General features: G+C 38.6%; 1 protein-coding gene across 9 annotated transcripts in view; it reads right to left on the reverse strand.

Moving 5' to 3' along the window:
- Positions 1-12,292, reverse strand: part of Veph1 (ventricular zone expressed PH domain containing 1) — a 208,969-nt gene that overhangs the window by 163,103 nt on the left and 33,574 nt on the right. For 8 of the 9 annotated variants that reach the window (XM_076932482.1, XM_076932483.1, XM_034500909.2 and 5 more), the window contains one exon: positions 10,057-10,231. In XM_076932482.1, the coding sequence (XP_076788597.1) occupies positions 10,057-10,231 (175 nt within the window). Of the gene's footprint in view, positions 1-3,597; positions 6,863-10,056; positions 10,232-12,292 lie in introns of those variants that run through there. The other variant, XM_076932489.1, reaches the window with a different exon arrangement.

Consider the following 12,292-nt stretch of genomic DNA (forward strand, 5'->3'; position numbering starts at 1 on the left):
GGGTAATGAAGAAACAAATAGAAGAAAATAAAGACAATATTGGATTATAAATGTAGACATTTCATGTACTACCACAGTAAGTCTGGATAGATATCCTCCATGGTCTTGTGGTTCTTCCTTTATCCCTATTGTACCTCTTTTCTGAAGTGAGAGAATTCTACTATTAGTGGTACACACAGTCATTAGGAAGACTCCAATAATTCTCAGTGTTACTTGGCCAAGCTCTGCACACTGATGAACTATTGTATGTGGTCTATGTTATTTCTCTGCCTTTCTATTCTATGTCTGTTTTGAATGCAGAAATGATAGTTAGAATTTCAGCTGTCACATTATGGCATGTAATTTAGAGCAATCACCTAGTAGCAGCCTAGGTGTCTGGTGACCGTGAAGCTAATGCTGGCTTGCTTTCTCCTGGCTTCTTTGACATGAAAGAAAATTACAACTCTAAATTTTTAAATTTAGAGATTGGTTGTTGCAATCTCAACCAGTCATTAGAAGAAAAAAAAAACTTAAAAAGACAAAGCATTTTTTTCAAAACACCCAGTGTGCATACGAAAAAATATATTTTACAAATTCTCAGGAAGCTAACTGAAAACTTAACAGTACTTAAGGAGTTTTAGAATGTAAGAGTGTTAGCAAGAAGACATAAGCACTGTGTAGAGCTGAGACAAAATATCCCTTGGTTTAGCACCATGGCCCATAGTTTTATTCTCCATGATGCTATTGACAGCATTATCACGTGATGCCACAGTAGAATAATTGTACAAGACAAGCTCAGTTATTAGGATGAAAATGTATATTGCTAACATATAATGCTGTTTATATAGTTAATATCATTACTGTTATAATGTAGGGTGACTAAGTTTACTGATTTTTCTGGGCCTGTTCTGGCTTTATTAAAGTTATCATGTCCCTGGGCAAACTGGGACAGGTGGTTGCTCTAGTGTGTACTTATGTATGATTAGTAGGGCGACGTTGTGTACATAAACAAAGCACAGTTGATGTTTTCCTTGCCTATTACAGTAGCAATTGGCCTTTAAGTATTAATTACTTTCTATTTAGAACATTTAATTATTAAGTGTCTATTATGGGATGTCAGAGCTTTATTGTTTTATAGTTTGCTACTTAATTGACTTCACAGTAGTGGCAATTAGATTGACAAATAATAAGATCTTATGATTGATTTTTATTTAATTTATTCTCTAATCATATATTAAAAAGCTCCTTTTTTGGATAAATATACCTGGACATAATATATCTCTGAAATTGTCTTTTAGCCAGTTAAGAACCAGCATGACGAAGTGTCAAAGCCTTAACTAAAGCAATACTGTATATTAATTTGTATGACTCTTGGGTTCTATGACTATGAAGGTATCAGGTTACTGATCCTTGTGGCTCCATCAATCTGAAGAGCAGAAGAAAACTGCAGGCCCTCAGGTTAGAAATTCAGTGTTTAAATCCTGGCACCACCAAGTAATGGCTTACCAATGAGTAGGTACGCTCAACTAATCACAAGTAATTCTCACACTTCTTAAATTATCTGACAAAACAAAATCCCTCTTCAAACACAGAATTTTTAAGCAGATATTGTACATAAAAGTATTTTCTGGCTCATCCAATCACTTTTGAATTAAGACATTTCTTAAAATATTTTATCATGTCCTTCTCACGTTCTCACACAAAGCTAAGCAAGGAAACAAAATGGTCACAAAGGGATGAGCCTTGGGATTGTTGTGTTTTAAGACAGGCACGCAGACAATCCAGCCTGGCCAGGTTTCCTTTACCTCACAGCAACATCTGCTGGTGAAATTCTGAAGGTGCAGAGTGATGGGCACCAGCTCTAAGCTGGCCACTTGGCCACTAGGAAGTCCTTTTCTTACCAATTCTGGAAGCATGATTGGAAAGACTTCTTACCATGTTATGTTAAATCTTTCCCTCCTCATGGTAATATTCAAGTGAGATATTTGTAATAGAATTTCAATTTAAAGAATGAAATCTTACTCTTTCCATAGTGAAAAATCGGTCTGTGGTAATGTAAAATTAGTGATTCCCTATTTTGTCAAGAGAAATCTACAAACAATATTAATAGTTAAAAAAAAAAAAAAAAAAAAAAACCACTGAGTGCCTTCTCTTAAATTAAACTAAGACAAGAAGAGTTAGGCACAATAACTTGGGTCACTAGGATGAAAATATATGTGCGACATGTAATAGTTTCTCTATGGTTCGTGTTACTACCTGTGTGAAGAAGGGCTAGTAACACTCCCCTAACTGTGTGTGAGGTAGTAAACTTTTTAAAAGCAATAATCATGTCATAGATTTTACATGCGTGTATGTGTATGCATACGTTTGTGTGCAGGTGCACACATCTATGTGCGTGTCTAGAGGTAAGAGAAGAGCATCAGGTGTTTTCTTTGACCACTCTCTGCCTTTTCCCTTCGGTGAGGTGTCATCTCTGCGTGACTCTGAAGATTACATTTATTAATTTATCCTGCTAGGCCTGCATCCACCAAGCCTCAGAGATTGTCTCTTCTGTCTCTGCTTCACACACTCCAGAGACCCCAAGTGTGTGAAAGACCATGTTTGGCTTATTATATGGGTTCTGGGATGCAAAATCAGGTCCTGTGGTTATACAGCTTATACAGCAAGCACTGCTAACCACTGAGCCATCTCTCTCTGTCTCCAGCATCTGTCATGAATGTTTGATGGCTGAGCATCTGTCTAGGGATTATGAAATTCAGTGAATGGATATGGTTCTGCATCCAGTATTTTAATATGAACTTAGTATATTGCAGATACTCAATTAGAAGTGGGAATGATGGTAGTGGTGACAGGAGGAAGGACTACAATTATCAGTGGGCTGAATATTGTATGGAGTGTAGTAGGTATTTTATCGAGTTAAGCATCATTGGCCATATGTGGTAAGTAAAATTACTGCCATAACATATGAGGAGTCAGCTTTCTCCATTTTTGTTTTGTTTTGTTTTGTTGAGACAGCTCACAATTTAATAGTTTGAATTTTGTCTCACATAGAGAAAGAAATGAGGTAAATTTATCATAATTAACTCGACAGTCTTTTCCAGGTCATTACCAGCAAGTCAGAAAAGAATTTGTACTATTGCTGGGACAACATTGTGTTTTCTCAAGTATTTTCTACTTAAATTTCAAATCATTTAAGGCCATCTTGTGGCTTGTGCAAGAGGACTGTTTAAAAATTCTGTGCATGGAAAAGTGCATTTTCACCTAACCTCTGATTCAGAGAGGCAGAGGAAAGGATAGTGTTGCATGCAGACTTAATAGTAGGGACAGACACAGCGTCACAGTTACAAGTCAATTATTTGCATGGAGCTTCCCCATGGGCCCACAAATAATCAGGTGAAGTTGAAGACACTCTCATTTTATGGGCCTTTTATACTATTGTCAGTTTCATGGGTGAAAGATATGGCAACTCACACTACACTGAGCTCAGGGTGTGTTTCTGTTTTCTGATACAAACAGCACGGCCCATCGCCACACGGCCAAGAATAAGCCTGGAGAATTATTCAGGAGCATGGGCAACCTGTCTGAAATTACATGATATAAAATTACAGGTGGTGTAACTTGGGCAGAAAATAGATCCACCATCCAGTGACTTCCTTGTTTTAGTTTTTAATCCAAGGGGCTTGTATTAAGTGTTTTTCTTTCATTATTATAATTTTAATCTAGGTTTATTTTTGTAGCTATCCTTTGTTAAAATAAGCATGTTACTAAATACTAACTAGACACTGGAAAAGGCTAGAGTTTCACATATTTATTTATTATTTATTTATTTAATGTATATGAGTACACTGTCGCTGTCTTTAGACACACCAGAGGAGGACATTGGATCCCATTACTGATGGTTGTGAGCCATCATGTGGTTGCTGGGAATTGAACTCAGGACCTCTGAAAGAGTAGTCAATGCTCTTAACCACTGAGCCAGTTCTCCAGTCTCTTGAGTTTCGCATTTTGAATTTAGGTCTTTATTTTGTCTGAAGTTAATTTCTGTATGTTTTGATATGAACAATTATTTCAGCACCATTTACTGAGTAGTCTACACTTCTGTATCGCAAAGATTTCTCACCACGTACTTGATTTCCACATTGCCTGGTTTTGTCTTTGCCCTCTCTAATGCAGCGTGGTTTTTCTCTTTCCCAGCACCACAATGCTGCAGTCATTGCTATGACATCACAGTCAAGTTCCCCTTCTTTAGAGTTCCTTGAGCTGTCTCACTCACTTTATCTGACTCATAAATTTTAAAATCAATTTGTCACATTTTATCAAATGTTCCATCAGTATTTTATTAAAATTTCACTGAATTCATTGAAAATTTCTTTGCTACACCAGTTTCCCATCCATGAAGATGATATAGCACTCCACATCTTTGTACTTTATTTGACCACTTTCAAAATGATTTGCAATTTTATTATTAAGTTATTTATATAATTTTCTAGGTGTTGTGTATAAATCGTTATATATAATATTTTTCACCCCTGTATGATTGTATAATGAGTATTATAATTTATTTTGGGGTCTAGGCTATGCTCTCCAGTGACATAATAAATAGAAATGATACAGTAGTATCTTTGTTTCTTTCCTGGACTTAAAGACATGCTTCTACTCATTCACTACCAAATAAACAAATATTCTCTTAATCAAGGTAAGGAAGTTCTCAAAAATTTACTAGTTTGATTTGTTATAATCTTATAAGACACACTTGCTGATAACAGAATCCTCTCCCTGCTTAGTTTTTTACTGTTTAGTAATTCAAATAGAAAACTATTTTGTATTCCTGGGACAGATCCAACTGGGTTATTATGCACTTTATAAAATGGGTTAGCAACAGCTCCTCAGTCACGGGATACATGGAGGAACAATATGAGCCGATAGGTAAGCTCTAGTCTGCACCCAGTAAATGTTACATAGTTTCCTATAAGCTTTGCATCGTTTCCTAATGTGTTTTTTCCTGCCATGAACATCTATGTCCATGACTAAGACAAATGTGTGCTTTCCTTTCTGATAACGCCCTTTGTCTGGTGTTGGTTTGTGGATAGACCAGACTTGGAGAATAAGTTGGAACATATACTTCCTTTTGAATTATCTGGAAAATTAAGATAAGATTCTAATGATCTATTCATTGTATTATTTTTTTAACATTTTCCAACAGAGCTGTTGGGACAGGGTTTTTCCTGGTGGCTGAATTAAAGACACTAGTGTAACTGACTTACTGCTCTACAAGTTTGTTCCCTCAGCACCCAGTCATTGAACAATTTGTACCTTTAATTCTTCTTCCAAAAAGAGGATCTTTTTACAATTCTCCGTCTAATTATGGAAATTCATGGGATACAAAACAGGTAAATGGAATCTAAACAATTTATGTAAAATAAATTTTACCCTTAGATTTAAGGTAAACTCTACATATCTACTCAGTAATAAGGAAAAGTTGCAAAGCTTGGCTTGAATTATTCAAACATTTTCCTTTAGGGGTAAATATACAATCCCATTTCATATGATTTCTCATAGTTGAATTATAAATATACGAGGAATTTGATTTGCAAAAATAATATAATGTTAAAAAATAAAATCAATGAACTATTGTGAGCCAAGTCTAAGTAAGGGCAGACAGCACCCGCAACCAAGGACCAGGACCTATGCTCGGCCACGGAATTGGTGTTTTGAAGACAAGAGTGGCATTGCCCAAGAAATTTATAATTGATAAGGACTTTGGAATAACTGCAGACACATTGAGATGCAAGTCTTGGCCTGGAAAAGCATTGAGCTAAATCCAATTGTGGAGAAAATAGCAAATAGTTAAAAGTGGAATTACTATGTGAAACTTAAAAGATAGACTTAAAACCCAAAAACACAGAAGAAATTGCTGAATATATAAAATGACTTGTATTTTTTTTTTTTTAAAAAAAAAGCAAACCTTTGGAGACAGTAGCAGAAGATAAGATCAGGAGAATTTAAAGATGTGATTGTGTGGCTAGCTGGCTCAAAGGTTGCATTACGATTCTAAACAGGGAGGGACATTCATTTAAGTTCCTCTGGAGACACATCTTAGATATTGTGATCAGCCATGGAATACACACTGTATAGTGTGCTGACAAGAAAACCAGAATTCAAGAGGTCAGCCCACAGGGAAGGGACCAGGGTGCGTCTTGCAAAGTGACTCACAATTAGGTAATCTTTGGCTGAGTCTATGAACTAAAAGGGAACCTGCTTGTTATGACTGGGGAAGAAAATTGCTGTGAGAGATGATGTTCCTTCTTTGAAAGCTCACCACAAGCCACAGAGAAAAGAGAGAGAGAGAGAGAGAGAGAGAGAGAGAGAGAGAGAGAGAGAGAGAGAGAGAGAGAGAATCTAATTCATAAGGACCAAATACTACAGCAATATGTGGGTTTTCCCAAGAAAACCGCGGATTTCTTGGCACTAAAGGCATCCAAATATAAGCAGGCTGCTGTGATTGTTGCTGTTACCATCTTAGCTAATATTTATCTTACTAGGCTGTTACATTTGAACATCTCAATTTACACATGAAGAAACCGATGCTCAGAAAAATACAAGCACAACCAGTATGTAGAGGAGATGGGATTGCACAGTAGAGGTGGCTCTGGGGTGAAATGGCAGGGTTTAATCCTAGTCAGCTGCTCACAGACAAAATGACGAGGTAGAGATTGGTGGCTTCCACATAGTCCTTGTTCATTCACACAGCTGCCTGCACATCTTCTGAGATCCACTGTTTCCTAACTCCACACTCATGTGGGTCTGCTGCAGCTCACTGCCATCGCCTTTCTTTTCTGAGGTACCTTATGATCTCAGCAGACTGCTGATATACACTTTCTGCCTGCAATGAGGATGTATCAGTTCAGAAACAGGTTGCCAGAGTTGGACTGGAATCAGAAAATGCGACTGGATATGGACCTTGTGTCATTGGTGTTCATAATGATGTGAACTGGATGGTGGAGAGATCCATGCTAGAGGACAGAAAATAAAGCAATACACCAGAAGGGTGATGAGCCATAGCTTTCAGGGCCACCACTGAGTCTTGAGTCAAGTCAGTGGAAAATCTGATCTACTCATGGACCTGCAGTCATGTGCCAACAAAGAGTTGCACCTCTTCTTTCTATCTGGCCCCTCTCTCTTCCTCCATCTTCTTCCTTTTAATTTCTATCTTCCTTCTCTTTTTCATCCTCTCCTTCTACCTTTTCTTCTTCCTCCTCCTCTTCTTCCCTTCTTTTCTCCCCACTTTCTTCTCCTTTTCCCTTCTCCTCCCTTCTTTGTCTTCTTTATTCTCCTCTTTCTTCCTTCTCTTCTTCCTCCTCCTATCTTCTTCCTCTTCCTCCTTTTCTTTATTCTCTCCATCAAGTCACATATATCAAAGCCTTCCGTTACTTAAAGTGTTACTGTTCAGTAAAGGGATAATAGGAATTCTGCTTTGCAGGTCTCACAAGTAATGCTGATTTACTTAGTACAAATGGATTAATACAATGTTTGTCATGAACGTTGTCTGATTTTATTACTATAATGTGATTTAAGTATTGTCATTGAACACATGGCTACTAACCTTTTCGTGAGAGTAGAAGTCCTTGAGAATGAAGAAGAGGATACTACAGATCAAAGAAGACAGTCTAACAGTGAGAAGAAACTACAGGTAATGAAGAAAGACACACCAAGGCACTCATTAAAGCTGCTCACGGGGAGTATCAACTGAAGGCTTGCAGAGCAAAGAATTCATTTCTCAAAATCTCTTTGGCTCTACAATTCACATGAGCTGTGGGAGGGGCTTTGTGGTCCTGTCAGTCCTCAAAGTCCAAAGCCTGGATGATGAAGGCCCAGCCATTCATAGGTCAAGTTACCATTGATTTTATGGCAATTTTCATAACGCCTGATCAAATAAACCAAGTCATTTGTTTATTGCAGATGCTTGCAGTGAATTTAGAATTTATTTTGTGTATCAAAGATCTCTTTGTCATTGAAATAACATTTCAAAAGCCCCGAAAGCATGAGCTAAGCTCCTGGCAGCTGGAAGAAGAGAATTCATTTTTTATATAAATCTATTGCCCACATGTCTGCTTCCTATAGTTTTGAAATGCTTGGCCTGTCTGTAATTTTTATGAAATTTGATTTCAAAAAATGTTTTCATGGTGGCAAGAATAAAAGCATAATTGTTTTTCTGGACTTGCAGCAAAGTTAATCACATGTGAAGTAAAATTAGCAATTTTACTCTGAAGCCAAAGGAAATTAGGAACAAAAGCACTAGCTAATATTATTAATGGCAAATCTTTCAGGGGAGCACAGGCTGAGTGACAAACACCACCATCTGTGGTGCTCAGATGTATCTGAGTGTCTGGCAGACAGTGATCTAGACAGGCTAGATGTCTAGGGTGACACTGAAGAACCCCTCAGGAGTATCTGATATTTGAGCTTCAGGTGGAGATCTTGGTTCTTGGCAGGCAGTAGGCATTCTGAGGATGGGGTGGTAGCGGGTAGTGGGGTAAACCAGAGTGTATGGAAAGATAGGGTGGAACAGGGGCTATGGATGAATAGTTGATTTTAGATGTCAGGAAATAAAAGAGAATGCTTTGGGTTTGGTGGTGGTGGTAGTGGTGGAGGTGTGTGTGTGTGTGTGTGTGTGTGTGTGTGTGTGTGTGTGTGTGTGTTTCAACAGTGGAGATTGAATTTCTTGCCTTGCCCATCTGGTTGAGAGGTCTACTACTGATCTACACATTTGAAGAGAGTGTACCCTAGGTCTTACCACAAACCCAGTAAAGCAGAGTGGCACCTAAAATAAACAACCTTCTTTGGGCCTGCCTACCAAAGTGTAACACCAAGGAGAAAGACTACTGTTCTCCGGCCAGAGGCTGCCACATGGAACTCCTGGTTGGAGAATTGGTGGCTCCTAAAGCTTTGGGTAGGAAGCACATGAGGGCAGAGGCCATTATTCTGGCAGGGGAGCATGGAGCTTCCATATGGACCCCTCTAGGAGCAAAGACATTGGAGGTTGCTACCACTGTGTACCATGCTGGAAGGCCCGGCTAAAGGTCATAGACTGTGGGCTGGCCTGGGTAACCTGGGCACAGAGCACATTCAAGACATTCTTGTAGACTCTAAGAAACCTGGGACTAGGAACATAGGATCTGCAAGAAGTTGAGATTGTGGCATCTGAATTAAGAGGCAATCTATGGGTAGCAATACCTGTGAATCTCATACATTTTTATCAGTGAGGACTGGGAATACCTAGATGCACATGAAGTCATTTGATATATTATCCTCTGACCTGTACTTTGGTTTTTTTTGTTTTGTTTTTTGTTTTAAAAGCAAAACAAGGTTTCAGATAGGTAAGAAACAAAAACAAAACAAACAAAAATACATATGTGGATTAGTTTGAGTTTCTCTTGATTCAAATGATGTAACAACAAAGATGTCCTTATTTATTTACTTATTTTGGTGATATTTAATGTACTTCTAAATCAATTTCAAGTCATTTGAGTTAGAGAAGCTATCACATTTCCCTGTGTATCGTATCTCTGTTTTCTTTTGAGGCAAGATCTCACTATGTAGCTGTGACTAGTCTGGAACTCACTATGTAGACAAGGTATGCTTTGAACTCACAGAGATCCACCTACCTCTGCATTTCAAGTGTTAGGATTAAAGGCATGTACCGCCATGTCTGGCTCTGTGTATTTTATATAACTAAAAATACTTCTTACTTTTGAAAATCAAAGTAAAAGGAACTGGAAATCTTGACAGCAATCCTGGGCAACATAGTTCTCTGGATGAGAACCATAGGATTGGCAGGAAGTTCCTTTTTCAGTGACTATCAGTACCTCATTCATCAGGCAAAAGAGAGGCCAACTCAGCTGGTCCAGAAGACATTATAGCATGGCCACAAGCCAATCAACAGCAAAAAAAAAAAAAAAAAAAAAAAAAAAAAAATCTAACTTGTCCCTTTGTGTGCTAGGCCTCACTCATAGGAGCCATTAAGCAATTCATTCAATTTCCATTAAACACGTTCCCAGCTCAGTCCTTGCACTGTACCTTGGAGTATGCTCTTTATTATTCCTTCAGTATGGTCAGCCAGCAGATCGGCCTTGGTGATGGCAGCCAGGGACAGATAGTTGGACATGTTCCTACACAGCTCCTTGCTGCCTCTGTGGAGGAATTTCACTGCGATGGGGACAGCTAAGACCATCACAGGGGTCCGGTTGTAATTCTGAGGAAATATAAGAAGGCAACAAACAAGCTTGGTATTCATTCATTATTCATCCACCTCGAAAATATTCTCAGTGCTGCTAGAGTACAGCTGTGAAAACACAGGCCCTGCCCTGGTTCCACGTGTGTGCCCCGCTTGGTCTTTTGGGAAGCCTCAGGGGCAGTTGAGAGCATAAGCAGAAAGCACGACCTGTGAGGTGCAGAGTGCTCAAGAGAACACATCCAGCCAGAAAGTGTCAAGAAAGACTTCTAGAGAACGGGATGCCTTAGCTGAGAGTGAAGGGATGAGTTGGGGGTAGCTGGGCCTTAGTGAGGCAAAGATTGGAGAAGAAAGAGCCACTGTGGGAGGTCCAGAGGTGAGGGAGAACACGGTGCACCTAGGAAACTGTGGGTAACTCAGTGTGGTTGTAGTGTAATATGTGGGAAAATTGGCAGGACCTGGAAAGGTCAGTGGGCATGTATATACTGGGAGGCTGGTGAGTTAGAACTAATCCCAAGGGCAATCAGAGATCAAGGGGAGGGACAAATCATTAGATTTATGTTTGAGGAAAACAATCAGAGGAATGTTGACAAGCTTGAAGCTTGTTGGGTTTTCAGAACCAATCAAGGATGGATGGATAAAATGTGATATATATATGAAATATTTATATGAAATATAGATATGAAATATATATGAAATATAGATATGAAATATTTTAAGATCTATTTACTTATTTTATGTATATGAGTACACTGTTGCTCTCTTCAGACACACCAGAAGAGAGCATTGGATCCCAATACAGATGGTTGTGAGCCATCATGTGGTTGTTGGGAATTGAACTCAAGACCTCTGGAAGAGCAGTCAGTGCTCTTAAACTCTTAGCCATTTCTCCAGCCCATGAAATAATTTTTTAACAACATGAATAGAAGTTGAAAGCACTGTAAGCATAATTAGCTAGTTGTGAAAATTCAAATACTACATCTTCTCACAAGTGTAGTCAAAAAGGTGATTTTGCATAAACAGACTGGAATGGGTTGAAAGGAGATCAGCTAATGGGTACAAAAATTATTTGTATAGGACAAGTGCTAGTATTTATAGCTTGGCAGGACAAATGATGAAAGTTCAGAGGGACGAAATGCTAATTTCACTTTACAAGTATTGACAGAAACACACTGCACTCAGCTATACAGACAGCTACTGATGTCAAAAATTACTGATGGATTTTCTACCCCACCACCCTTGCCTACCATCCCTGGCCTCCCTTCAATGACCATAATCTGATGCAGACTAAACCCAGACAGTTACTCAGTGCGCACCCTGTTTTTAATTGACAGCTACGTGTCAATTAAAAAAATGCTAAAATTTTAGCTAATGATATTTAAACGAAAAAAATAAGCGTAAGATTAAAACCTGAAGGCACTCTAGATCCTAAAATAACTCTATTCTTCTTTATTTTGTGATTTACTTTACACGTCTCATAAATCCTGTCATTGGTATTTAGTTATGCATTTAGAAAAAAATAATTGATCAATTACACACACACACACACACACACACACACACACACACACGCAGCACTTTCTCTACCACTTAGACTAAGAGCAGAGCTGTATTATATACAATGTGTTTGGGAGCTGACCTTGTATCCTTATAAATAACAGGGGCTGCTTTTCTCTGTGCTTTTCTCTATACTTCTCATCCCACCCATAGGTTGTGCTTTTTATTACTTCCAACAATTCTAGGCTTTGGTAGGTCCTCAGTAAACATGACAGACTGAATAATGAATGAATAAAATGTACTAGGGCTGAGAGATGGCCACTGCCTGTCACCCATGTAAAAAGCTGAACATAATGTCATGTGCCTGAAATCCCAGCACTGGGAAGGCAGACACAGGGCGATCTTCAAGGCTTGTTGGTTTGTTAATCTTGTCAAATTAGTGAGTTTCACGGTAAGTGACACACAGAGACATACAGACACACAGACACAAACATGTACAGATGCACACATCATACATATACAAGTGGGAAGTAGGTACGGAGAAAGAAGACAATGTGGATGCGAGGTGATGGCTGTCACAGAGAG

This window comes from Arvicanthis niloticus, chromosome 4 (assembly GCF_011762505.2).
Source record: "Arvicanthis niloticus isolate mArvNil1 chromosome 4, mArvNil1.pat.X, whole genome shotgun sequence".
Classification (NCBI taxonomy): Eukaryota; Metazoa; Chordata; class Mammalia; order Rodentia; family Muridae; genus Arvicanthis; species Arvicanthis niloticus.